This window comes from Ranitomeya imitator, chromosome 10, assembly GCF_032444005.1.
Source record: "Ranitomeya imitator isolate aRanImi1 chromosome 10, aRanImi1.pri, whole genome shotgun sequence".
NCBI lineage: Eukaryota > Metazoa > Chordata > Amphibia > Anura > Dendrobatidae > Ranitomeya > Ranitomeya imitator.
In genome coordinates, this window is record NC_091291.1 from 147,228,274 (window position 1) to 147,256,223 (window position 27,950).

Below are 27,950 nucleotides of genomic sequence, written 5' to 3' on the forward strand. Positions count from 1 at the left end.
GGGTCCGGTACTGGCACTGTGTTGTGTATGTTTGGGTACTGGCACTGTGTCGGGTACTGGTTCTCTGTCGTGTATGTTTGGGTCCTGGCACTGTGTCGGGTACTGGCACTGTGTTGTGTATGTTTGGGTCCTGGCACAATGTTGGGTCCTGGCACCGTCAGGTACGTCTGGTTACTGGCACTGACAGGTGTGCACTTATTGTGTCCTTGTTGCGGTGCCTTCATGCCTCTCGCCTCAGCAGGTGCACAGAGTTGTCGGCAGCCTCCCCTGCTCTGGAATTTGGGGAGCCTCTCTGGGCCCTGATACCAGGAAGCATCTCTATACAGTCATGGTGTGTGACACAAGCAGAACTGGTTTTATTTCTCTTATGTCACTGTGTGCAAAGGTTGTAGTGGTTGCTGACACCTCCCCCGCGCCTGGCATGAGGTGTGGGGAGTGTACACCTGTTCACATCTCCTGCTGATCCCTGAGCAGCGCACACAGGTGAGAGCTCTGCCATCACTGCATGCTCCATGTCCGGCTGTCTGCGCCCGGGGTCACTGACTTTCCATTTACTTTCTTCTGGGCTTGGTTATTCCGCCTGCGGTGTTGTCACTTCTCGCCATTTGTGGGGTCGGGTCTTATAGGGGAACTCATGTAGGTGGGTGGGCTGCGATAGTGCTGGAGGTAATGGCAGCAGCTGGTGGTCACAGACAGGGGCTGGCTCCTCGCACTGACCAGTGTGACCAGTGGTGAAGGACCAGTAGGGTTTTCTGGGACACGGCGCCTTGTGTGCAGGCGACAGTCGGGGTGACCTGCGGCCATAAACCGTCCCTTTCTGCAGCCAGTGCTCGCTCTGCCTCTTTCGGTAAACTTCGACCCAATGTTTGTTTCCCCCTGTGGTGCAGAGGCGTATGGGACCCCTAGGCCCGCAGCGGACCCCCTGGGCCCGGTGCGGACCCCTTGGCCCATAGCGGACCCCCTAGGCCCGGCGCGGACCCTAAGGCGCTGTGCACAGGGACACAGGGCAGTAATGGCCGCTGTTCTCTTGGGTTGGAAGGTTGTTCCGTATTTCTTTGCAGTCGTTTGCTGGGACGGTGACTGGTGTGAAGCGAATCCGTGGATCTGATGGACGACGTCGCTGCACTTCGTGGCTTTGTTGTTGTTTCTATCTGGCTTTTGTATAAAGTAAAAAGTAATAAAACAAACACTGAAGATGTGAAGAGCACGAACAGAACCGGACGCAGCAGTCACATGGCAGGAACCTAGTGGAGCAAATGGCGCCTGTCACCTGCTTTACTTCAGCGCCTGTTTCTTTAAGACGTTTGTCACCGTGCGCTCAGAACCGCGTCATTCATCCGCACACAGCGCTGCCGACATCCCTGCTGGGGTTCACTTTATTTCATTCTTTGTCTTTCTTTCTGCTGAGTGTCTGATTCAGGTAAGCGCATTAATATACCAGAGCAGCCACTTTCTCCAGTCACCTCCAGAGCTGCACTCACTATTCTGCTGTTACATCAAGTCTTATCCTCCAGAGCTGCACTCACTATTCTGCCATTACATCGTGTCTTATCCTCCAGAGCTGCACTCACTATTCTGCCATTACATCGTGTCTTATCCTCCAGAGCTGCACTCACTATTCTGCTGTTACATCAAGTCTTATCCTCCAGAGCTGCACTCACTATTCTGCCATTACATCGTGTCTTATCCTCCAGAGCTGCACTCACTATTCTGCTCTTACATCGTGTCTTATCCTCCAGAGCTGCACTCACTATTCTGCCATTACATCGTGTCTTATCCTCCAGAGCTGCACTCACTATTCTGCTGTTACATCATGTCTTATCCTCCAGAGCTGCACTCACTATTCTGCCATTACATCGTGTCTTATCCTCCAGAGCTGCATTCACTATTCTGCTGTTACATCGTGTCTTATCCTCCAGTCACCTCCAGAGCTGCACTCACTATTCTGCTGTTACATCAAGTCTTATCCTCCAAAGCTGCACTCACTATTCTGCCATTACTTCGTGTCTTATCCTCCAGAGCTGCACTCACTATTCTGCTGTTACATCGTGTCTTATCCTCCAGTCACCTCCAGAGCTGCACTCACTATTCTGCTGTTACATCGTGTCTTATCCTCCAGTCACCTCCAGAGCTGCACTCACTATTCTGCTGTTACATTGTGTCTTATCCTCCAGTCACCTCCAGAGCTGCACTCACTATTCTGCTGTTACATTGTGTCTTATCCTCCAGTCACCTCCAGAGCTGCAGTCACTATTCTGCTGCTACATCGTGTCTTATCCTCCAGTCACCTCCAGAGCTGCATATTTTGGAAACACCGCAGTTCTAGCTGATAGTGGTTATTACAATAGGGGGAACAGTGAAGCAAATAATCACAAATTGTTGCTTCTCTTTGGTCCAATTGATAATTATGGACGTTTAGTGTTTCGCTTGTCAGTAATGCAGCAGTGGTGGTGACTGGAGTAATTGTGTGAATTATTTTTTGTTAATTTCTGAGAGCCGGAGTGGCCGTCGCTGTGAGACGTGACGCTTTATGCAGGGGCTGAGGGTACAGAAGACTCCCCTGCCTGGGGGAACCACTGGTCCCAGCACTCCCTGCAGTGTTTCTCTGTGTATTTACATAACATAGGACACTAGTAACATTTCTGAGGGTTTGTTACAATGGTATCCAGGTAACAGTCCTCTTGTCACTGGACTCCTCCTGTGCTGATATTCTGTTACATTGTGTCGGAGCAGGTAGAATGGATTTCAGGTTTCTTGCGCCGTAGTCGCCAGATTACTGATAATTGCCGCTGTTCACCTTCTACGCGCCAAGCTGCAGATTCCACCACTGGAACAAACCCTCAGCTGTGAGATGCATTAATCTGGATAGAAACACGTATTGTCTGACAGCAAGCAGAGATCTGGACTGCTGTAGAACTGACACAGAAAGTCTAGAACTATTGCCATGGTACATACGCCGGGCCCTCGGCTGTCACAGGCCTGTCATGGCATTGGTCTTCTCACTGGGGCCCGTCCTGGCGTTGGTCTTCTCACAGGGGCCCGTCCTGGCGTTGGTCTTCTCACTGGGGCCCTTCCTGGCGTTGGTCTTCTCACTGGGGCCCGTCCTGGCGTTGGTCTTCTCACAGGGGCCCGTCCTGGCGTTGGTCTTCTCACTGGGGCCCGTCCTGGCGTTGGTCTTCTCACAGGGGCCCGTCCTGGCGTTGGTCTTCTCACAGGGGCCCGTCCTGGCGTTGGTCTTCTCACTGGGGCCCGTCCTTGCGTTGGTCTTCTCACTGGGGCCCGTCCTGGCGTTGGTCTTCTCACTGGGGCCCGTCCTGGCGTTGGTCTTCTCACTGGGGCCCGTCCTGGCGTTGGTCTTCTCACTGGGGCCCGTCCTGGCGTTGGTCTTCTCACTGGGGCCCGTCCTGGCGTTGGTCTTCTCACTGGGGCCCGTCCTGGCGTTGGTCTTCTCACAGGGGCCCGTCCTGGCGTTGGTCTTCTCACTGGGGCCCGTCCTGGCGTTGGTCTTCTCACTGGGGCCCGTCCTGGCGTTGGTCTTCTCACTGGGGCCCGTCCTGGCGTTGGTCTTCTCACTGGGGCCCGTCCTGGCGTTGGTCTTCTCACTGGGACCCGTCCTGGCGTTGGTCTTCTCACAGTGGCCCGTCCTGGCGTTGGTCTTCTCACTGGGGCCCGTCCTGGCGTTGGTCTTCTCACTGGGGCCCGTCCTGGCGTTGGTCTTCTCACTGGGGCCCGTCCTGGCGTTGGTCTTCTCACTGGGGCCCGTCCTGGCGTTGGTCTTCTCACTGGGGCCCGTCCTGGCGTCGGTCTTCTCACTGGGGCCCGTCCTGGCGTCGGTCTTCTCACTGGGGCCCGTCCTGGCGTCGGTCTTCTCACTGGGGCCCGTCCTGGCGTCGGTCTTCTCACTGGGGCCCGTCCTGGCGTCGGTCTTCTCACTGGGGCCCGTCCTGGCGTCGGTCTTCTCACTGGGGCCCGTCCTGGCGTCGGTCTTCTCACTGGGGCCTGAGGTGACTGCTGGCCCTGCTCATTAATAAATATTGTAGTGTGAGCCCCTGGGATCTGTGGTTCTCCAGCCTCTGAGGACTTTCTCTCTATTCATTATCTTGCATGTGAAGAGCTTCTCCTGCTGCACGTGGTGCGGGGACGGTCACACTGTGGTCACCCAGGAGAACAGGCCGTCCGCTTCTGTCAGGCTGCAGCACCCTATCTGTTCCAGGGAAAGCTGTGTGACAGCTGGAAAATAATCTGTCATAAATATAACAAGTTGTCAGAGGATCCCTCTACACGGGCGAGGAGCGGACACTCTGGACACCGAGCAGTGGGTTTATTGATGGAGGATCCCTCTATACGGGTGAGGAGCGACACTCTGGACACCGAGCAGTGGGTTTATTGATGGAGGATCCCTCTATACGGGCGAGGAGCGACACTCTGGACACCGAGCAGTGGGTTTATTGATGGAGGATCCCTCTATACGGGCGAGGAGCGACACTCTGGACACCGAGCAGTGGGTTTATTGATGGAGGATCCCTCTATACGGGTGAGGAGCGACACTCTGGACACCGAGCAGTGGGTTTATTGATGGAGGATCCCTCTATACTGGTGAGGAGCGGACACTCTGGACACCGAGCAGTGAGTTTATTGTTGGATGATCCCTCTATACGAGTGAGGAGCGGACACTCTGGACACCGAGCAGTGGGTTTATTGTTGGAGGATCCCTCTATACGGGCGAGGAGCGACACTCTGGACACCGAGCAGTGGGTTTATTGATGGAGGATCCCTCGATACGAGTGAGGAGCGGACACTCTGGACACCGAGCAGTGGGTTTATTGTTGGAGGATCCCTCTATACGGGCGAGGAGCGACACTCTGGACACCGAGCAGTGGGTTTATTGATGGAGGATCCATCTATACGGGCGAGGAGCGGACACTCTGGACACCGAGCAGTGGGTTTATTGATGGAGGATCCCTCTATACTGGTGAGGAGCGGACACTCTGGACACCGAGCAGTGGGTTTATTGATGGAGGATCCCTCTATACGGGTGAGGAGCAGACACTCTGGACACCGAGCAGTGGGTTTATTGTTGGATGATCCCTCTATACGGGCGAGGAGCGGACACTCTGGACACTGAGCAGTGGGTTTATTGATGGAGGATCCCTCTATACGAGTGAGGAGCGGACACTCTGGACACCGAGCAGTGGGTTTATTGTTGGAGGATCCCTCTATTCGGGCGAGGAGCGACACTCTGGACACCGAGCAGTGGGTTTATTGATGGAGGATCCCTCTATACGAGTGAGGAGCGGACACTCTGGACACCGAGCAGTGGGTTTATTGATGGAGGATCCCTCTATACGGGCGAGGAGCGGACACTCTGGACACCGAGCAGTGGGTTTATTGATGGAGGATCCATCTATACGGGCGAGGAGCGGACACTCTGGACACCGAGCAGTGGGTTTATTGATGGAGGATCCATCTATACGGGCGAGGAGCGGACACTCTGGACACCGAGCAGTGGGTTTATTGATGGAGGATCCCTCTATACTGGTGAGGAGCGGACACTCTGGACACCGAGCAGTGGGTTTATTGATGGAGGATCCCTCTATACGGGCGAGGAGCAGACACTCTGGACACCGAGCAGTGGGTTTATTGATGGAGGATCCCTCTATACTGGTGAGGAGCAGACACTCTGGACACCGAGCAGTGGGTTTATTGATGGAGGATCCCTCTATACATAGTAACATTTATAGTAACATAGTTAGTAAGGCCGAAAAAAGCCATTTGTCCATCCAGTTCAGCCTATATTCCATCATAATAAATCCCCAGATCTACGTCCTTCTACAGAACCTAATAATTGTATGATACAATATTGTTCTGCTCCAGGAAGACATCCAGGCCTCTCTTGAACCCCTCGACTGAGTTCGCCATCACCACCTCCTCAGGCAAGCAATTCCAGATTCTCACTGCCCTAACAGTAAAGAATCCTCTTCTATGTTGGTGGAAAAACCGTCTCTCCTCCAGACGCAAAGAATGCCCCCTTGTGCCCGTCACCTTCCTTGGTATAAACAGATCCTCAGCGAGATATTTGTATTGTCCCCTTATATACTTATACATGGTTATTAGATCGCCCCTCAGTCGTCTTTTTTCTAGACTAAATAATCCTAATTTCGCTAATCTATCTGGGTATTGTAGTTCTCCCATCCCCTTTATTAATTTTGTTGCCCTCCTTTGTACTCTCTCTAGTTCCATTATATCCTTCCTGAGCACCGGTGCCCAAAACTGGACACAGTACTCCATGTGCGGTCTAACTAGGGATTTGTACAGAGGCAGTATAATGCTCTCATCATGTGTATCCAGACCTCTTTTAATGCACCCCATGATCCTGTTTGCCTTGGCAGCTGCTGCCTGGCACTGGCTGCTCCAGGTAAGTTTATCATTAACTAGGATCCCCAAGTCCTTCTCCCTGTCAGATTTACCCAGTGGCTTCCCATTCAGTGTGTAATGGTGATATTGATTCCTTCTTCCCATGTGTGTAACCTTACATTTATCATTGTTAAACCTCATCTGCCACCTTTCAGCCCAAGTTTCCAACTTATCCAGATCCATCTGTAGCAGAATACTATCTTCTCTTGTATTAACTGCTTTACATAGTTTTGTATCATCTGCAAATATCGATATTTACTGTGTAAACCTTCTACCAGATCATTAATGAATATGTTGAAGAGAACAGGTCCCAATACTGACCCCTGCGGTACCCCACTGGTCACAGCGACCCAGTTAGAGACTATACCATTTATAACCACCCTCTGCTTTCTATCACTAAGCCAGTTACTAACCCATTTACACACATTTTCCCCCAGACCAAGCATTCTCATTTTGTGTACCAACCTCTTGTGCGGCACGGTATCAAACGCTTTGGAAAAATCGAGATATACCACGTCCAATGACTCACCGTGGTCCAGCCTATAGCTTACCTCTTCATAAAAACTGATTAGATTGGTTTGACAGGAGCGATTTCTCATAAACCCATGCTGATATGGAGTTAAAGAGTTATTCTCATTGAGATAATCCAGAATAACATCCCTCAGAAACCCTTCAAATATTTTACCAACAATAGAGGTTAGACTTACTGGCCTATAATTTCCAGGTTCACTTTTAGAGCCCTTTTTGAATATTGGCACCACATTTGCTATGCGCCAGTCCTGCGGAACAGACCCTGTCGCTATAGAGTCCCTAAAAATAAGAAATAATGGTTTATCTATTACATTACTTAGTTCTCTTAGTACTCGTGGGTGTATGCCATCCGGACCCGGAGATTTATCTATTTTAATCTTATTTAGCCGGTTTCGCACCTCTTCTTGGGTTAGATTGGTGACCCTTAATATAGGGTATTCATTGTTTCTTGGGATTTCACCTAGCATTTCATTTTCCACCGTGAATACCGTGGAGAAGAAGGTGTTCAATATGTTAGCTTTTTCCTCGTCATCTACAACCATTCTTTCCTCACTATTTTTTAAGGGGCCTACATTTTCAGTTTTTATTCTTTTACTATTGATATAGTTGAAGAACAGTTTGGGATTAGTTTTACTCTCCTTAGCAATGTGCTTCTCTGTTTCCTTTTTGGCAGCTTTAATTAGTTTTTTAGATAAAGTATTTTTCTCCCTATAGTTTTTTAGAGCTTCAATGGTGCCATCCTGCTTTAGTAGTGCAAATGCTTTCTTTTTACTGTTAATTGCCTGTCTTACTTCTTTGTTTAGCCACATTGGGTTTTTCCTATTTCTAGTCCTTTTATTCCCACAAGGTATAAACCGCTTACACTGCCTATTTAGGATGTTCTTAAACATTTCCCATTTATTATCTGTATTCTTATTTCTGAGGATATTGTCCCAGTCTACCAGATTAAGGGCATCTCTAAGCTGTTCAAACTTTGCCTTCCTAAAGTTCAATGTTTTTGTGACTCCCTGACAAGTCCCCCTAGTGAAAGACAGGTGAAACTGCACAATATTGTGGTCGCTATTTCCTAAATGCCCAACCACCTGCAGATTTGTTATTCTGTCAGGTCTATTAGATAGTATTAGGTCTAAAAGTGCTGCTCCTCTGGTTGGATTCTGCACCAATTGTGAAAGATAATTTTTCTTGGTTATTAGCAGAAACCTGTTGCCTTTATGGGTTTCACAGGTTTCTGTTTCCCAGTTAATATCCGGGTAGTTAAAGTCCCCCATAACCAGGACCTCATTATGGGTTGCAGCTTCATCTATCTGCTTTAGAAGTAGACTTTCCATGCTTTCTGTTATATTTGGGGGTTTGTAACAGACCCCAATGAGAATTTTGTTACCATTTTTCCCTCCATGAATTTCGACCCATATGGACTCGACATCCTCATTTCCTTCGCTAATATCCTCCCTTAAAGTGGACTTTAGACAAGACTTTACATAAAGACAAACCCCTCCTCCTCTCCAATTTTTACGATCCTTTCTAAACAGACTGTAACCCTGTAAGTTAACTGCCCAGTCATAGCTTTCATCTAACCATGTCTCGGTTATTCCCACTATGTCAAAGTTACCTGTAGATATTTCTGCTTCTAGTTCTTCCATCTTGTTTGTCAGGCTTCTGGCGTTTGCGAGCATGCAGTTTAGAGGATTTTGTTTTGTTCCAATCTCCTCGCTGTGGATTGTTTTATAAATGTTCTTACCTCCCATCTGAGTATGTTTTCCTGGGTCTTCTTTGTTCAAGTCTAATGTTTTTCTTCCCGTCCCCTCTTCTTCTAGTTTAACGCCCTCCTGATGAGTGTAGCGAGTCTTCTGGCGAATGTGTGTTTCCCAGGTTTGTTGAGGTGTAGTCCGTCTCTGGCGAGGAGTCCATCGTACCAGTAATTCACACCGTGGTCCAGGAATCCGAATCCTTGTTGTCTGCACCATCGTCTTAGCCAGTTGTTTGCATCAAGGATCCTGTTCCATCTCCTGGTGCCATGCCCGTCTACTGGAAGGATAGAAGAAAAAACTACCTGTGCATCCAGTTCCTTTACTTTCTTCCCCAACTCTTCAAAGTATTTGCAGATTGTCGGTAGGTCCTTCCTTGCCGTGTCATTGGTGCCAACATGTATCAGAAGAAATGGGTGGATGTCCTTGGAGCTGAAGAGCTTTGGTATCCTATCGGTCACATCCTTGATCATCGCACCTGGAAGGCAGCATACTTCTCTTGCAGTTATGTCCGGTCTGCAGATGGCTGCTTCGGTGCCTCTCAGTAGTGAGTCTCCCACCACCACCACTCTTCGTTGCTTCTTGGCTGTACTTTTTGCTGTCACTTGTTGCTGTGTGCCCTTTTCCTTTTTGCTTGCTGGTATTGCTTCATCCTTAGGTGTGCCATCTTCATCCTCTACAAAGATTTGATATCGGTTCTTCAGTTGTGTGGTTGGTGATTTCTCCATGGTCTTCTTGCTTCTTTTGGTCACATGCTTCCACTCATCTGCTTTTGGAGGTTCTCTGACACTTTTTTCACCTTCTGTGACCAGTAGAGATGCTTCTGTTCTGTCTAGAAAGTCTTCATTCTCTTTGATGAGTTTCAAAGTTGCTATTCTTTCTTCCAGACCCCGCACCTTTTCTTCTAAAAGGGCCACTAGTCTACACTTCTGACAGGTGAAATTGGATTCTTCTTCTGGTCGATCTGTGAACATGTAGCACATGCTGCAGCTCACCATGTAGGTTGTCACATCTGCCATGTTGCTCCTAGATCCTGCTGACTTGCTGTGTGTTTTCCTTCTTGTGTAATCTACTCAGCCAAGCTCTCTTGCAATAATATCCTACAGGCAAAAATTCGCGGTTTGGTGATGCTTTCCAAGCAGCTGGTCCCGGCTGTACCCAACGATCTTCTAGCTTAGGGAGACTTCGGTTTTCCCAGAAGGCACCTGGAATATGCAAATTAGCCTCCTCAAGCTTGAATCCCTGGTTTGGTGATGCTTTCCAAGCAGCTGGTCCCGGCTGTACCCAACGATCTTCTAGCTTAGGGAGACTTCGGTTTTCCCAGAAGGCACCTGGAATATGCAAATTAGCCTCCTCAAGCTTGAATCCCTGGTTTGATGATGCTTTCCAAGCAGCTGGTCCCGGCTGTACCCAACGATCTTCTAGCTTAGGGAGACTTCGGTTTTCCCAGAAGGCACCTGGAATATGCAAATTAGCCTCCTCAAGCTTGAATCCCTGGTTTGGTGATGCTTTCCAAGCAGCTGGTCCCGGCTGTACCCAACGATCTTCTAGCTTAGGGAGACTTCGGTTTTCCCAGAAGGCACCTGGAATATGCAAATTAGCCTCCTCAAGCTTGAATCCCTGGTTTGGTGATGCTTTCCAAGCAGCTGGTCCCGGCTGTACCCAACGATCTTCTAGCTTAGGGAGACTTCGGTTTTCCCAGAAGGCACCTGGAATATGCAAATTAGCCTCCTCAAGCTTGAATCCCTGGTTTGGTGATGCTTTCCAAGCAGCTGGTCCCGGCTGTACCCAACGATCTTCTAGCTTAGGGAGACTTCGGTTTTCCCAGAAGGCACCTGGAATATGCAAATTAGCCTCCTCAAGCTTGAATCCCTGGTTTTGCTTGAATCCCTGGTGAGGAGCGACACTCTGGACACCGAGCAGTGGGTTTATTGTTGGATGATCCCTCTATACGGGCGAGGAGCGGACACTCTGGACACTGAGCAGTGGGTTTATTGATGGAGGATCCCTCTATACGAGTGAGGAGCGGACACTCTGGACACCGAGCAGTGGGTTTATTGATGGAGGATCCCTCTATACGAGTGAGGAGCGGACACTCTGGACACCGAGCAGTGGGTTTATTGATGGAGGATCCCTCTACACGGGCGAGGAGCGGACACTCTGGACACCGAGCAGTGGGTTTATTGATGGAGGATCCCTCTATACGAGTGAGGAGCGGACACTCTGGACACCGAGCAGTGGGTTTATTGTTGGAGGATCCCTCTATACGGGCGAGGAGCGACACTCTGGATACCGAGCAGTGGGTTTATTGATGGAGGATCCCTCTATACGAGTGAGGAGCGACACTCTGGACACCGAGCAGTGGGTTTATTGATGGAGGATCCCTCTATACGAGTGAGGAGCGGACACTCTGGACACCGAGCAGTGGGTTTATTGATGGAGGATCCCTCTATACGGGCGAGGAGCGGACACTCTGGACACCGAGCAGTGGGTTTATTGTTGGAGGATCCCTCTAGCAGAAAGTCGTGATCCAGAATAAGCAGCCCATGTGGACGCCTGCCGCGCTCTGCTTCCGCCGCCTCCTCCTCCTCGTATTCCTCATTTACATGTTATTTGTCTTCTCTTATTTCCAGAAATCTGAGCTGCGGTTATGGAGGAAAAATAAAATTATTTTAATCAAAACAGTCTGTCAGTTTTCCAGGTCTGCCCAGGTGTGATCCGTACAGAAGTGGTAAATCCTCCTAAGGCCGGGGTCACACTACCATAGAATACGGACGAGCGCTGAGCGAGGAAACATCGGAGCACTCAGCCCAGTGTTCATCTATGGGGCAGCTCACATCAGCGCTTATTTCCTTTGGTGTAATCTATGTGCGTGTAAAATTGCACTATGCTGCGATTGTCCCCGAGACTCGGCAATGCAAGCCTATGGGTGAGAGAAGAAAAATTGCACTGCACTCACACCATGCGAGTGCTGTACGATTTTTATGCATCGGTGGCCTTTGAAAAACCGACAATTCATGTGTGTGTAATAGTATGCAGGTACTGAGTATGTCACCACGGAACAGACAGACCAACAATTGAGGGGTGTATTAACAGGAATCAGGTTCTCCTCGCAGGGAGGAAGCAATGGAATATAACGAACAATAAAACAGTGCAAAAATATGGGAGTCAAACAGTGTAACAGAAGTAAGCAGGATTTCTTGAGAAAAGAACACTTATCAGTCTGATGAGGACTTGCTTGAAGGGTCGTCTTCTCCAACGTAGCCGCCGAGAAACAGCGGCACTTGTCGTCTCTGTTGTCCTGGGGCTGAGTAGTCTCTAGGAATCCGCTGTCTGGGATTTTGGGAGTTAATGTGGTATGCACAGGCTCTGAGTCTTTAGCTTTTACAGCACAGCCTATCCCGGGGAAAACGATGGTCAGTGTATTATTAAGCCTCTCGCCAGGAATCAGGGGCTCTGCACTGATACCATGGGTACCAGGGTCACAGTCTCTGCACTGATACTGTGGGTACCAGGGTCACAGTCTCTGCACTGATACCGTGGGTACCAGGGTCACAGTCTCTGCACTGATACCGTGGGTACCAGGGTCACAGTCTCTGCACTGATACCGTGGGTACCAGGGTCACAGTCTCTGCACTGATACCGTGGGTACCAGGGTCACAGTCTCTGCACTGATACCGTGGGTACCAGGGTCACAGTCTCTGCACTGATACCGTGGGTACCAGGGTCACAGTCTCTGCACTGATACCGTGGGTACCAGGGGGTCACAGTCTCTACATGAGTCAATGTCTCTGTATGGGTGTCAAGACGTCCGTCTCCAGTCACAGCAGAGTCTGCTTTCAGGTACTCACAAGATGCAGTCTTTCTGGGCAATCTCCCTGTATTTGTCCTCTGACCGGCAGCGCTCTCTCTCTCCCGGAACGCAGCTGCACCCTGCTCTGACCGCTGCTCATGCTCCTCTGACCCTTGCGCGCGCGTCTCTCCCACTCTCTGCCCGGCTTCCTTCCTGTCCCAGTCTTTAGGTCTGCCCCCTGGGAAACCTAACAAAACAGTATTGAAGCCAGCATATTAAGTATATAATAACAGTATATCGTGATGAACCTCAGAATAATTCAATATGCTACATGGACAAATAGGGACCAGCTGCCAAGATACATATGAAAGAAGAAAAAAGAGACAAGCAACCATATGGTCCCATACAAGATAAATATTTATTAATACGCATTAAAACACCAAACAGGATACAGTGATGCAGTACAGGGAATAGATATACGTTTCCTAGTGGCCATAGAAAGCGGGCCAGAGAGCCAACCCACAGTCCGTGCTAGTATAATTACAGAGTGTTACAAAGACAAAGCCCATGCCCAATAATAGATATCCATATATTCATAAGGCGAGTGCCCTCGCATGGGAAACATTACATGTCATATTAAAAGGTTAACATACCCACAGCAGGCACCACGGACGAAATGAGCAGACAGTCAGGCCCGACCCCGACGCGCGTTTCGGAACGGGCAGCTCCTTCATCAGGGGGTCCTAATACAGGAGGAGATGACATACAGATATATACAGGGAAGATTACACACAGATATATACTATATACAGGGGAGATGACACACAGATATATGCTATATACAGGATAGATGACACACAGGTATATACTATATACAGGGGAGATGACACACAGATATATACTATATACAGGAGATGACACACTGGTATATACTACATACAGGGGAGATGACATACAGGTGCATACACAGATATATACTATATACAGGAGGAGATGATACACATGTATATACTATATACAGGGGAGATGACACACAGATATATACTATATACAGGGGAGATGACACACAGATATATACTATATACAGGAGATGACACACTGGTATATACTATATACAGGGGAGATGACATACAGGTACATACTATATACAGGAGGAGATGACACACAGGTATATACTATATACAGGAGAGATGACATACAGATATACTATATACAGGAGAGATGACACACAGATGTATACTATATACAGGAGAGATGACACACAGATATATACTATATACAGGAGAGATGACACACAGATATATACTATATACAGGAGATGACATACAGATATACTATATACAGGAGAGATGACACACAGATGTATACTATATACAGGAGAGATGACACACAGATATATACTATATACAGGGGAGATGACACACATATACTGTATACAGGAGGAGATGACACACAGATATATATTATATACAGGATAGATGACACACAGGTATATACTATATACAGGGGAGATGACACACAGATATATATTATATACAGGATAGATGACACAGTTATATACTATATGTCACCATTACACACTGAATGGGAAACCACTGGGTAAATCTGACAGGGAGAAGGACTTGGGGATCCTAGTTAATGATAAACTTACCTGGAGCAGCCAGTGCCAGGCAGCAGCTGCCAAGGCAAACAGGATCATGGGGTGCATTAAAAGAGGTCTGGATACACATGATGAGAGCATTATACTGCCTCTGTACAAATCCCTAGTTAGACCGCACATGGAGTACTGTGTCCAGTTTTGGGCACCGGTGCTCAGGAAGGATATAACGGAACTAGAGAGAGTACAAAGGAGGGCAACAAAATTAATAAAGGGGATGGGAGAACTACAATACCCAGATAGATTAGCGAAATTAGGATTATTTAGTCTAGAAAAAAGACGACTGAGGGGCGATCTAATAACCATGTATAAGTATATAAGGGGACAATACAAATATCTCGCTGAGGATCTGTTTATACCAAGGAAGGTGACGGGCACAAGGGGGCATTCTTTGCGTCTGGAGGAGAGAAGGTTTTTCCACCAACATAGAAGAGGATTCTTTACTGTTAGGGCGGTGAGAATCTGGAATTGCTTGCCTGAGGAGGTGGTGATGGCGAACTCAGTCGAGGGGTTCAAGAGAGGCCTGGATGTCTTCCTGGAGCAGAACAATATTGTATCATACAATTATTAGGTTCTGTAGAAGGACGTAGATCTGGGGATTTATTATGATGGAATATAGGCTGAACTGGATGGACAAATGTCTTTTTTCGGCCTTACTAACTATGTTACTATGTTACTATGTATATACAGGGGAGATGATACACAGATATATACTATATACAAGGGAGATGACACACATATATACTATGTACAGGAGAGATAACACACAGGTATATACTATATACAGGGGAGATGACACACAGATATATACTATATACAAGGGAGATGACACACATATACAGTGGGGCAAAAAAGTATTTAGTCAGTCAGCAATAGTGCAAGTTCCACCACTTAAAAAGATGAGAGGCGTCTGTAATTTACATCATAGGTAGACCTCAACTATGGGAGACAAACTGAGAAAAAAAAATCCAGAAAATCACATTGTCTGTTTTTTTAACATTTTATTTGCATATTATGGTGAAAAATAAGTATTTGGTCAGAAACAAAATTTCATCTCAATACTTTGTAATATATCCTTTGTTGGCAATGACAGAGGTCAAACATTTTCTGTAAGTCTTCACAAGGTTGCCACACACTGTTGTTGGTATGTTGGCCCATTCCTCCATGCAGATCTCCTCTAGAGCAGTGATGTTTTTGGCTTTTCGCTTGGCAACATGGACTTTCAACTCCCTCCAAAGGTTTTCTATAGGGTTGAGATCTGGAGACTGGCTAGGCCACTCCAGGACCTTGAAATGCTTCTTACAAAGCCACTCCTTCGTTGCCCTGGCGGTGTGCTTTGGATAATTGTCATGTTGAAAGACCCAGCCACGTTTCATCTTTAATGCCCTTGCTGATGGAAGGAGGTTTGCACTCAAAATCTCACGATACATGGCCCCATTCATTCTTTCATGTACCCGGATCAGTCGTCCTGGCCCCTTTGCAGAGAAACAGACCCAAAGCATGATGTTTCCACCACCATGCTTTACAGTAGGTATGGTGTTTGATGGATGCAACTCAGTATTCTTTTTCCTCCAAACACGACAAGTTGTGTTTCTACCAAACAGTTCCAGTTTGGTTTCATCAGACCATAGGACATTCTCCCAAAACTCCTCTGGATCATCCAAATGCTCTCCAGCAAACTTCAGACGGGCCCGGACATGTACTGGCTTAAGCAGTGGGACACGTCTGGCACTGCAGGATCTGAGTCCATGGTGGCGTAGTGTGTTACTTATGGTAGGCCTTGTTACATTGGTCCCAGCTCTCTGCAGTTCATTCACTAGGTCCCCCCGCGTGGTTCTGGGATTTTTGCTCACCGTTCTTGTGATCATTCTGACCCCACGGGGTGGGATTTTGCGTGGATCCCCAGATCGAGGGAGATTATCAGTGGTCTTGTATGTCTTCCATTTTCTAATTATTGCTCCCACTGTTGATTTCTTCACTCCAAGCTGGTTGGCTATTGCAGATTCAGTCTTCCCAGCCTGGTGCAGGGCTACAATTTTGTTTCTGGTGTCCTTTGACAGCTCTTTGGTCTTCACCATAATGGAGTTTGGAGTCAGACTGTTTGAGGGTGTGCACAGGTGTCTTTTTATACTGATAACAAGTTTAAACAGGTGCCATTACTACAGGTAATGAGTGGAGGAAAGAGGAGACTCTTAAAGAAGAAGTTACAGGTCTGTGAGAGCCAGAAATCTTGATTGTTTGTTTCTGACCAAATACTTATTTTCCACCATAATATGCAAATAAAATGTTTAAAAAACAGACAATGTGATTTTCTGGATTTTTTTTTCTCAGTTTGTCTCCCATAGTTGAGGTCTACCTATGATGTAAATTACAGACGTCTCTCATCTTTTTAAGTGGTGGAACTTGCACTATTGCTGACTGACTAAATACTTTTTTGCCCCACTGTATACTATGTACAGGAGAGATGACACACAGGTATATACTATATACAGGGGAGATGACACACAGATATATACTATATACAGGAGATGACATACAGATATACTATATACAGGAGAGATGACACACAGATGTATACTATATACAGGAGAGATGACACACAGATATATACTATATACAGGGGAGATGACACACAGATATATACTATATACAGGAGGAGATGACACACAGATATATATTATATACAGGATAGATGACACACAGGTATATACTATATACAGGGGAGATGACACACAGATATATACTATATACAAGGGAGATGACACACATATATACTATGTACAGGAGAGATGACACACAGGTATATACTATATACAGGGGAGATGACACACAGATATATACTATATACAGGAGATGACATACAGATATACTATATACAGGAGAGATGACACACAGATGTATACTATATACAGGAGAGATGACACACAGATATATACTATATACAGGAGGAGATGACACAGATATATATTATATACAGGATAGATGACACACAGGTATATACTATATACAGGGGAGATGACACACAGATATATACTATATACAAGGGAGATGACACACATATATACTATGTACAGGAGAGATGACACACAGGTATATACTATATACAGGGGAGATGACACACAGATATATACTTTATACAAGGGAGATGACACACAGATATGTACTATGTACAGGAGGAGATGACACACTGGTATATACTATATACAGGAGGAGATAACACACAGGTATATACTATATACAGGAGGAGATGACACACAGGTATATACTATATACAGGAGGAGATGACACACAGGTATATACTATATACAGGAAGAGATGACACACAGGTATATACTATATACAGGAGGAGATGACACACAGGTATATACTATATACAGGAGGAGATGACACACAGGTATATACTATATACAGAAGGAGATGACACACAGGTATATACTATATACAGGAGGAGATGACACACAGGTATATACTATATACAGGAGGAGATGACACACAGGTATATACTATATACAGGGGAGATGACATACAGGTATATACTCTATACAGGAGATGACATACAGGTGTATACTATATATAATGGAGATGACAAACATGTATATACTGAGGGGAAAATTAGATGTGTGAGGTGAAAATGGTGGAGTGATCGGAAAATGACAGATGTGAGGTCGAAATAACAAGTGTTAGGGGGAAAATAAGAGGAGTGAGGGGGAAAATGAGAGGTGTGAGGTGCTATAACTAACCACAGACATTTATTATGCCCAGGCAACGCCGGGCTCTTCAGCTAGTACTTAATAAATAACATTTCCCACACGTCTACTTTACATCAGCACAATTTTGGAAACAACATTTTTTTTGTTAGGGACTTATAAGGGTTAAAAGTTGACCAGCAATTTTTCATTTTTACAACACCATTTTATTTTAGGGACCACATCTCATTTGAAGTCATTTTGAGGGGTCTATATGATAGAAAATACCCAAGTGTGACACCATTCTAAAAACTGCACCCCTCAAGGTGCTCAAAACCACATTCAAGAAGTTTATTAACCCTTCAGGTGCTTCACAGGAATATTTGGATTTTTTTTTTAAATGAACATTTAACTTTTTTTTCACAAACAATTTAATTCAGATCCAATTTGTCTTTCCCAATTTTCCCAAGGGTAACAGGAGAAATTGGACCCAAAAAGTCATTGTGCAATTTGTTCTGACTATGCCGATACCCTATATGTGGGGGTAAACCACTGTTTGGGCGCATGGGAGAGCTCAGAAGGGAAGGAGCATCATTTGGAATGCAGACTTAGATGGATTGGTCTGCAGGCGTCACATTGCGTTTGCAGAGCCCCTGATGTACCTAAACAGTAGAAACCCCCCACAACTGACCCCATATTGGAAAATAGACCCCAAGGAACTTATCTGCATGTGTTGCAAAAACTTTAAGCCCCCAAGTGTTTCACTAAAGTTTATAACAGAGCCGTGAAAAAAAAAAAACATTTTTTTCCCACAAAAATGATTTTTTTTTGCCTAAAAATATTTATTTTCACAAGGGTAACAGGAGAAATTGGACCCCAAAAGTTGTTGTGTAATTTGTCCTGAGTACACGGATACCCCATATGTGGGGGGAACCACTGTTTGGGCGGATGGCAGAACTTAGAAGTGAAGGAGCGCCGTTTGACTTTTTAAATGTAGAATTGGCTGGAATTGAGATCGGACGCCATGTCACGTTTGGAGAGCCCCTGATGTACCTAAACAGTGGAAAGACCCCAATTCTAACACCAACCCTAAGGCTAAGTTCACACTTGCGTTGTGCCATTGTGCAGTCCGTTCAACACATCCGTTAAACGGACTGCACTAGCGCAAGTGCCGACGTTTGCACTGCGCAAGCGCAGATGGAGCATCTGCTAGCTCCATCTGCGCTAGCAGTGCGCTAGCAGTGACGGACCCGGAAAAACTGCAGCTCGCGTCTCGGGTCCGTCACTCAATGACGGCACATCGCTAGCGCACGCCCATTGTGGGCGTGCGCTAGCGATGCGTCCGCCATTGAAAGTAATGGCGGCGTTAACGGACTGCGTTACACCGCGTTATGCCGCGGTGTAACGTAGTCTGTTAAACGGGTCACACTAACACAGTGTGAACCCAGCCTAACACACCCCTAACCCTAGCCCTAACCCTAGCCCTAACCCTAATCCCAACCATAAACGTAATCCCAACCCTAGCCCTATCCCTAGCCCTAACCGTAACTTTAGCCCCAACCCTAATGGGAGAGTGGAAATAAATACATTTTTTTATTTTATTATTTTTCCCTAACTAAGGGGGTGATGAAGGGGGGTTTGATTTACTTTTATAGCGGGTTTTTTTAGCGGATTTTTATGATTGGCAGCCGTCACACACTGAAAGACGCTTTTTCTTGCAAAAAAATATTTTTTGCGTTACCACATTTTGAGAGCTATAATTTTTCCATATTTGGGTCCACAGAGTCATGTGAGGTCTTGTTTTTTGCGGGACGAGTTGACGTTTTTATTGGTAACATTTTCGGGCACATGACTTTTTTATCGCTTTTTATTTCGATTTTTGTGAGGCAGAATGACCAAAAACCAGCTATTCATGAATTTCTATTGGGGGAGGCGTTTATACCGTTCCGCGTTTGGTAAAATTGATAAAGCAGTTTTATTCTTCGGGTCAGTACGATTACAGCGACACCTCATTTATATCATTTTTTTATGTTTTAGCGCTCTTATACAATAAACACTATTTTATATTAAAAACTAATTGTTTTTGCATCGCTTCATTCTGAGGACTATAACTTTTTTTATTTTTTCGCTGATGATGCTGGATGGCGGCTCGTTTTTTGCGGGACAAGATGACGTTTTCAGCGGTACCATGGTTATTTATATCTGTCTTTTTGATCGCGTGTTATTCCACTTTTTGTTCGGCGGTATGATAATAAAGCGTTGTTTTTTGCATCATTTTTATTTTTTTTACGGTGTTTACTGAAGGGGTTAACTAGTTGGACAGTTTTATAAGTTGGGTCGTTACAGACGCGGCGATGCTAAATATGTGTACTTTTATTTATTTATTTTATTTACATAAATGTATTTATTGGGACAATATTTTTTTTTCCTTCATTTAGGAATTTAAAAAATATATATCTTTACACCGTATAATATAAATATATAAATAAGTGTGTGTATATATATATATATATATATATATATATATATATATATATATATATATATATATACTTTTTTTTTTACATTGTCCCAGGGTGGGACATCACTGTATAAAGCCAGATCGCTGATCTGACGCTGCATGACAGGCAGTGAAGGAGGCTTCTCAGGTCCTGCTCTCAACAGGCACTGACAAGCCACCTCCCTGCAGGACCCAGAAGGACCCCGCGGCCATCTTGGATCCGGGGGTCTGCAGGCAGGGAGAACGTCAGAACAACTAAACAATTCTGCCACTTAGCCCCGCTTTTCCCACTTGCCCTGTAGAGGTGGCAAGTGGGGTGATAGTTGGGGGGGGGGTTGATGTCACCTTTGTATTGTCAGATGACATCAAGCCCCGAAGTTAGTAATGGAGAGGAGTCAATAAGTCGCCCCCATTACTAACCCCATAGTGACATTGTAAGAAAACACAGACACCCAGAAAAAGTCCTTTAATTGAAAAAATGACAGACTCCTTTAATAATCTCAATTAAACCATACTTATGTAAGGTGGTGAAGCACAAGAAGAGTCCGGGGGCGGTTACCTTCTCGGCTCCGTGCCTGGGACCATTGAGCTGTGCTACAGGTTCCCCAGGGGCAGACTTAAAGGGAACCTGTCACCTGAATTTGGCGGGACTGGTTTTAGGTCATATGGGCGGAGTTTTCGGGTGTTTGATTCACCCTTTCCTTACCCGCCGGTTGCATGCTGGCTGCAATATTGGATTGAAGTTCATTCTCTGTCCTCCATAGGTCACGCCTGTGCAAGGCAAGATTGCACCTTGTGCAGGCATGCACTACGGAGGACAGAGAATGAACTTCAATCCAATATTGCGGCGCAAGGGTCAGAGCAACGTGAGCAGCAGTCAGAGCAGAACGCAGCTGCACTCCAGGAAAGAGAGAGAGCTCCCGGTCAGAGGACAAATACAGGGAGATCACCCAAAAAGACTGCATCTCGTGAGTACATGAAAGCAGACTCTGCTGTGACTGGAGAGGGGCGCCTTGACACCCGTGCGGAGACAGTGGCCCGTGCAGAGACTGTGACCCCTGGTACCCATGGAACCAGTGCAGAGCACTTGATTCCTGTTGAGAGACTTAATAATAGACTGAGCATCGTTTTCCCGGGATAGGCTGTGCTGTAAAAGCTAAAGACTCAGAGCCGGTGTAAATCACATTAACTCCCGAAACACCAGGCAGCAGATTCCTACAGAGGGACGACAAGTGACGCTGTATCTCGGTGCCTATGTTGGAGAAGATGACCCTTCAAGCAAGTCCTCATCAGACTGATAAGTGTTTTTCCCAAGAAATTCAGTTTTCTACTGTTACACTGTTTGACTCCCATATTTTTGCACTGTTTTATTGTTAGTTATATTCCACTGCTTCCTCCCTGTGAAGAGAACCTGATTCCTGTAATAAACCCCTTAACTGTTGGTCTGTCTGTTCCGTGGTGACACACTCAGTACCTGCATACTATTACACTTATGACCTCGCCTAATTCTTAGCTCTCTTATTAATGATTCTAACACCTTGGTTTTGTAGTAAATTAACAATGTCCCATTGATACATTATAGATCAACGATATCAGTCACATCTGATCCCCTTGTGGCCTTTGCCTTCGATCGGGCTCACTTTCTGCACTGGGCTGCTGGGTCTCGCTTGGTACAGTAATGCACACTGGGCAGGAGCTTCTGGGGTGCACAGTTCGGTCTTCTCATGTAGCCTTCTGTAGTTGGCCCAAACCTTCATAATCTCACCCATGTGGAAGCCAGCAGTAAGACGGACATTTTTGAAGCTTCGGCAAGGTTGGTCCCCTTGTCCCTGACCAGTGCTGTGGCCTTCTGGTCCGAGCAGATGGGGATCAGTTTTTTGAGGGCTCTTTTGCAATGGACGTTGACGACGTCCACTTTTACAACCAAATTAGATGTAAACCAGCAGTGGCACCCATCATAATATCCAACTTTATTCCTTGCAGGAAACGAGAGGCGTGACGATCCCGCTTGGTCAATGCCATTTCGCACGCTTTCCCAAGACTTCACTGGAACTCATTGTTCCGTTCAAAAATCAATTAATTTACAAAGTTTTACCTTTTAATATACAAACATATGAAATAGAAGCCAAGTACACATAAAACAAGATTCTGATTCCATCCAGAAACTGCTGCCATCCGGACCGTGTCCACTCGCGATACGTTACCGTAATTCTCACAGTATATCCTTACGGTCACATTGAAAGATTATCGCTCTATATCCTCTCGCTTTGCAACACAGGAAGGGTGACAAATCCTCGTTGTCCTCTACACCTAATGGCGCTGAGTTATTTTGCTTCTCTCTGGAACATTTTTAGGTCTCTGATCCTTACATGGAGTCTCTGCTTTTGTCATACCGGCAAATTTTATTAGCTTCGTGTTGGTAATTCCGATGAGAGCCGCTAGTGGAGATCTACTGTGGCTCTAATCTTTGAGCCGAGCACCAGATATTGGTCAAAAAGATAAATCCACATGATATCTGTAGATGGCCTCTATAATGATGTAACGGTGGTGCTGGTGAGTTCTCCGTTGTTGCACTGTGCTGCTCTTTTTTGCTTTTGGATGAAGGACGTCGCCCTCTTGGGCTTCCAAGTAAATCTATGTAGCGACCTAATAATGTATCGCTAAGCTCCGCTCCACCTTCCGAATAACGAGGCTTTTGTGCTGCCTGTACCTGGTGTCCCAGAGCCGCTCCTGTCCCCGGGCGATCACGCCACCTCTCTCATCACTTTACTGATAACGTTTCTATTCCTTTCAGGGAAATCGATGGCGAATTTCAAAGGTCACGCGCTGCCGGGCAGCTTCTTCCTGGTGTTCGGCCTGTGGTGGTCGGTAAAGTATCCGCTCAAATATCTCAACAGCAGAAACAAGGGAAAATGTCGCAACAACAAGTGCTACCAACGCCTGGAGCTCATCGAGGGGGTAATGAAGGCTGTGTTCACGCTCATCGGTGAGGGCCCTGCCTGATCCCTGGGGTTCATGGTGGACGCTACAGCATGTCCGTGGCCAACCCTGCGGATAATGAGGGGTGTAGTGAAATGTGCTTTGATAATAGCACAATGATAGATTAGGCAGAAGCCACTTCCCATATGCCTGTGGGGGGATAACCATGGGGGTCCAGGCAGCACTGTATGCCCGCTCCCTGCCGTCAGCTAATCCTGGGGGAAACTGACATAGTAATTTGATGACCTGATTTCAGCCCGGGGTCTGCTCCACCGTCCGTCTGCACTAGTTGTATAGAAGTTCTAACAGCAGGAGCCATTATATCAGCAGATGGTAATAAGTGTCAGGGAACCGCCGGGAGATCACGACGTTATCCCACCGCTGCCACCGATATATCCGGGAACAGCTAAGACATCCCCCCTATATCTCCCCCGCCATTACGTTATAACGTTATATATATATATATATACAGTTCCTTCCTGAATTCCTATTCTTTTACATGTTCATCACACTTAAATGTTTCCGTTCACCAAACAAATGTAAATATTAGACAAAGACAACAAGTAATCACAAAATGCAGTTTATAAATGAAGGTCTTTATTATTAAGGGAAAAAGAAATCCAAACCTACAGGGCCCTGTGTGAAAAAGTGATTGCCCCCTAAACCTAATACCTGGTTGGGCCCTTAGCAGCAACAACTGCAATCCAGCGTCTGTGATAACCGGCAATGAGTAGTGTTGAGCATTCCGATACCGCAAGTATCGGGTATCGGCCGATACTTGCGGTATCGGAATTCCGATACCGAGTTCCGATACTTTTGTGGTATCGGGAATCGGTATCGGATCCATAGTGATGTGTAAAATAAAGAATTAAAATAAAAAATATTGATATATTCACCTCTCCGGCGGCCCCTGGACATCACCGCTGGTAACCGGCAGGCTTCTTTGTTTAAAATTAGCGCGTTTAGGACCTGAGAATGACGTCTCGGCTTCTGATTGGTCGCGTGCCGCTCATGTGACCGCCACGCGACCAATCACAAGCCGCGACGTCATTCTCAGGCACTAAACTCCTCATTCTAAGAATTTAGGACCTGCGAATGACATAGTAACATAGTAACATAGTAACATAGTTAGTAAGGCCGAAAAAAGACATTTGTCCATCCAGTTCAGCCTATATTCCATCATAATAAATCCCCAGATCTACGTCCTTCTACAGAACCTAATAATTGTATGATACAATATTGTTCTGCTCCAGGAAGACATCCAGGCCTCTCTTGAACCCCTCGACTGAGTTCGCCATCACCACCTCCTCAGGCAAGCAATTCCAGATTCTCACTGCCCTAACAGTAAAGAATCCTCTTCTATGTTGGTGGAAAAACCTTCTCTCCTCCAGACGCAAAGAATGCCCCCTTGTGCCCGTCACCTTCCTTGGTATAAACAGATCCTCAGCGAGATATTTGTATTGTCCCCTTATATACTTATACATGGTTATTAGATCGCCCCTCAGTCGTCTTTTTTCTAGACTAAATAATCCTAATTTCGCTAATCTATCTGGGTATTGTAGTTCTCCCATCCCCTTTATTAATTTTGTTGCCCTCCTTTGTACTCTCTCTAGTTCCATTATATCCTTCCTGAGCACCGGTGCCCAAAACTGGACACAGTACTCCATGTGCGGTCTAACTAGGGATTTGTACAGAGGCAGTATAATGCTCTCATCATGTGTATCCAGACCTCTTTTAATGCACCCCATGATCCTGTTTGCCTTGGCAGCTGCTGCCTGGCACTGGCTGCTCCAGGTAAGTTTATCATTAACTAGGATCCCCAAGTCCTTCTCCCTGTCAGATTTACCCAGTGGTTTCCCGTTCAGTGTGTAATGGTGACATTGATTCCTTCTTCCCATGTGTATAACCTTACATTTATCATTGTTAAACCTCATCTGCCACCTTTCAGCCCAAGTTTCCAACTTATCCAGATCCATCTGTAGCAGAATACTATCTTCTCTTGTATTAACGGCTTTACATAGTTTTGTATCATCTGCAAATATCGATATTTTACTGTGTAAACCTTCTACCAGATCATTAATGAATATGTTGAAGAGAACAGGTCCCAATACCGACCCCAGCGGTACCCCACTGGTCACAGCGACCCAGTTAGAGACTATACCATTTATAACCACCCTCTGCTTTCTATCACTAAGCCAGTTACTAACCCATTTACACACATTTTCCCCCAGACCAAGCATTCTCATTTTGTGTACCAACCTCTTGTGCGGCACGGTATCAAACGCTTTGGAAAAATCGAGATATACCACGTCCAATGACTCACCGTGGTCCAGTCTATAGCTTACCTCTTCATAAAAACTGATTAGATTGGTTTGACAGGAGCGATTTCTCATAAACCCATGCTGATATGTAGTTAAACAGTTATTCTCATTGAGATAATCCAGAATAACATCCCTCAGAAACCCTTCAAATATTTTACCAACAATAGAGGTTAGACTTACTGGCCTATAATTTCCAGGTTCACTTTTAGAGCCCTTTTTGAATATTGGCACCACATTTGCTATGCGCCAATCCTGCGGAACAGACCCTGTCTCTATAGAGTCCCTAAAAATAAGAAATAATGGTTTATCTATTACATTACTTAGTTCTCTTAGTACTCGTGGGTGTATGCCATCCGGACCCGGAGATTTATCTATTTTAATCTTATTTAGATTAAATAAATGACGTCGCGGCTTCTGTCTGATTGGTCGCGTGGCGGTCACATGAGCGGCACGCGACCAATCAGAAGCCGCGACGTAATTCTCAAGTCCTAAACGCGCTCATTTTAAACAAAGAAGCCTGCCGGTTACCCGCGGTGATGTCCAGGGGCCGCCGGAGAGGTGAATATATCAATATTTTTATTTTAATTCTTTATTTTACACATTAATATGGATCCCAGGGCCTGAAGGAGAGTTTCCTCTCCTTCAGACCCTGGGAACCATCAGGATACCTTCCGATACTTGGTGTCCCATTGACTTGTATTGGTATCAGATATCGGTATCGGCGATATCCGATAGTATCGGCCGATACCCGAAAAGTATCGAATACCGATACTTTCAAGTATCGGACGGTATCGCTCAACACTAGCAATGAGTCTTCACAACACTCTGGGGGGATTTTGGTCGCTGCTCTCTGCAGTATTGTTGTAATTATGTTACGTTGGAGAGTTTCCGGGCATGAGCCACCTTTTTAAGGTCATTACAGCATCTCAATCGGATTAAGGTCAGGACTTTGACTAGGCCACTGTTGTGAATTCTGTTGTCGGGCTCCCTCCTGTGGTCATGAATGGTACTTCGGCTGGTTCTGTCCATGGACTTTCTCTGGTGGCTGTGGGTGTTTCTGAGTTTCCTTCCACAGGTGACGAGGTTAATTCGTTAGCTGGCTGCTCTATTTAACTTCACTTAGATCATTGCTCCATGCCACCTGTCAATGTTCCAGTATTGGTCTAGTTCACTCCTGGATCGTTTTTGTGACCTGTCTTCCCAGCAGAAGCTAAGTGACTGCTTGTTTTTCTCTGGTTTGCTATTTTTCTGTCCAGCTTGCTATTTTGATTTTTGTCTTGCTTGCTGGAAGCTCTGGGACGCAGAGGGAGCGCCTCCGCACCGTGAGTCGGTGCGGAGGGTCTTTTTGTGCCCTCTGCGTGGTCTTTTTGTAGGTTTTTGTGCTGACCGCAAAGCTAACTTTCCTATCCTCAGTCTGTTCAGTAAGTCGGGCCTCACTTTGCTTAATCTATTTCATCTCTGTGTTTGTATTTTCATCTTTAGTCACAGTCATTATATGTGGGGGGCTGCCTTTTCCTTTGGGGAATTTCTCTGAGGCAAGGTAGGCTTTATTTTTTTCTATCTTTAGGGCTAGCTAGTTCCTTAGGCTGTGCCGAATTGCATAGGGAGCGTTAGGAGCAATCCACGGCTATTTCTAGTGTGGTTGATAGGATTAGGGATTGCGGTCAGCAGAGTTCCCACGTCCCAGAGCTTGTCCTATATTATCAGTAACTATCAGGTCATTCCGTGTGCTCTTAACCACCAGGTCCATTGTTGTCCTGACCACCAGGTCATAACAGGCCACACCAAAGTCTTAATTTTGTTTTTCTTGAGCCATTCAGAGGTGGACTTGCTGGTGTGTTTCGGATCATTGTCCTGGTGCATACCCAAGTGCACTTCAGCTTGAGGTCATGAACAGAAGGCCGGACATTCTCCTTCAGGATTTTATGGTAGCAGAATTCATGAATCCATTTACCACAGCAAGTCTTCCAGGTCCTGAAGCAGCAAAGCAGCCCCAAACCATCACACCACCACCATATTTTACTGTTGGTATGATGTTCCTTTTTTGAAATGCTGTGTTACTTCTACGCCAGATGTAATGAGACATTCACCTACCAAAAAATTCAACTTTTGTCTCGTCAGTCCACAGAGTATTCTCCCAAAAAACTTGGGGATCATCAAGATGTTTTCTGGCAAAACTGAGACGAACCTTTATGTTCTTATTGCTCAGCAGTGGTTTTTGTCTTGGAACTCTGCTATGCAGGCCATTTTTGCCCAGTCTCTTTCTTATGGTGGAGTCATGAACACTGACCTTAACTGAGGCAAGTGAGGCCTGCAGTTGTTGG

General features: G+C 46.1%; 1 protein-coding gene across 2 annotated transcripts in view; it reads left to right on the top strand.

Annotated features, from left to right (window-relative positions):
• Nucleotides 1-363: 363 nt before the first annotated feature.
• The window catches only part of TMEM45B (transmembrane protein 45B), a 49,205-nt gene continuing 21,618 nt past the window's right edge, over nt 364-27,950 (top strand). The window contains exons 1-2 of one of the 2 annotated variants that reach the window (XM_069742658.1): nt 364-483; nt 23,121-23,312. In XM_069742658.1, coding sequence (XP_069598759.1) covers nt 23,129-23,312 — 184 coding nt within the window. In that variant the 5' untranslated portion in view covers nt 364-483; nt 23,121-23,128. Of the gene's footprint in view, nt 484-21,216; nt 21,295-23,120; nt 23,313-27,950 lie in introns of those variants that run through there. The other variant, XM_069742659.1, reaches the window with a different exon arrangement.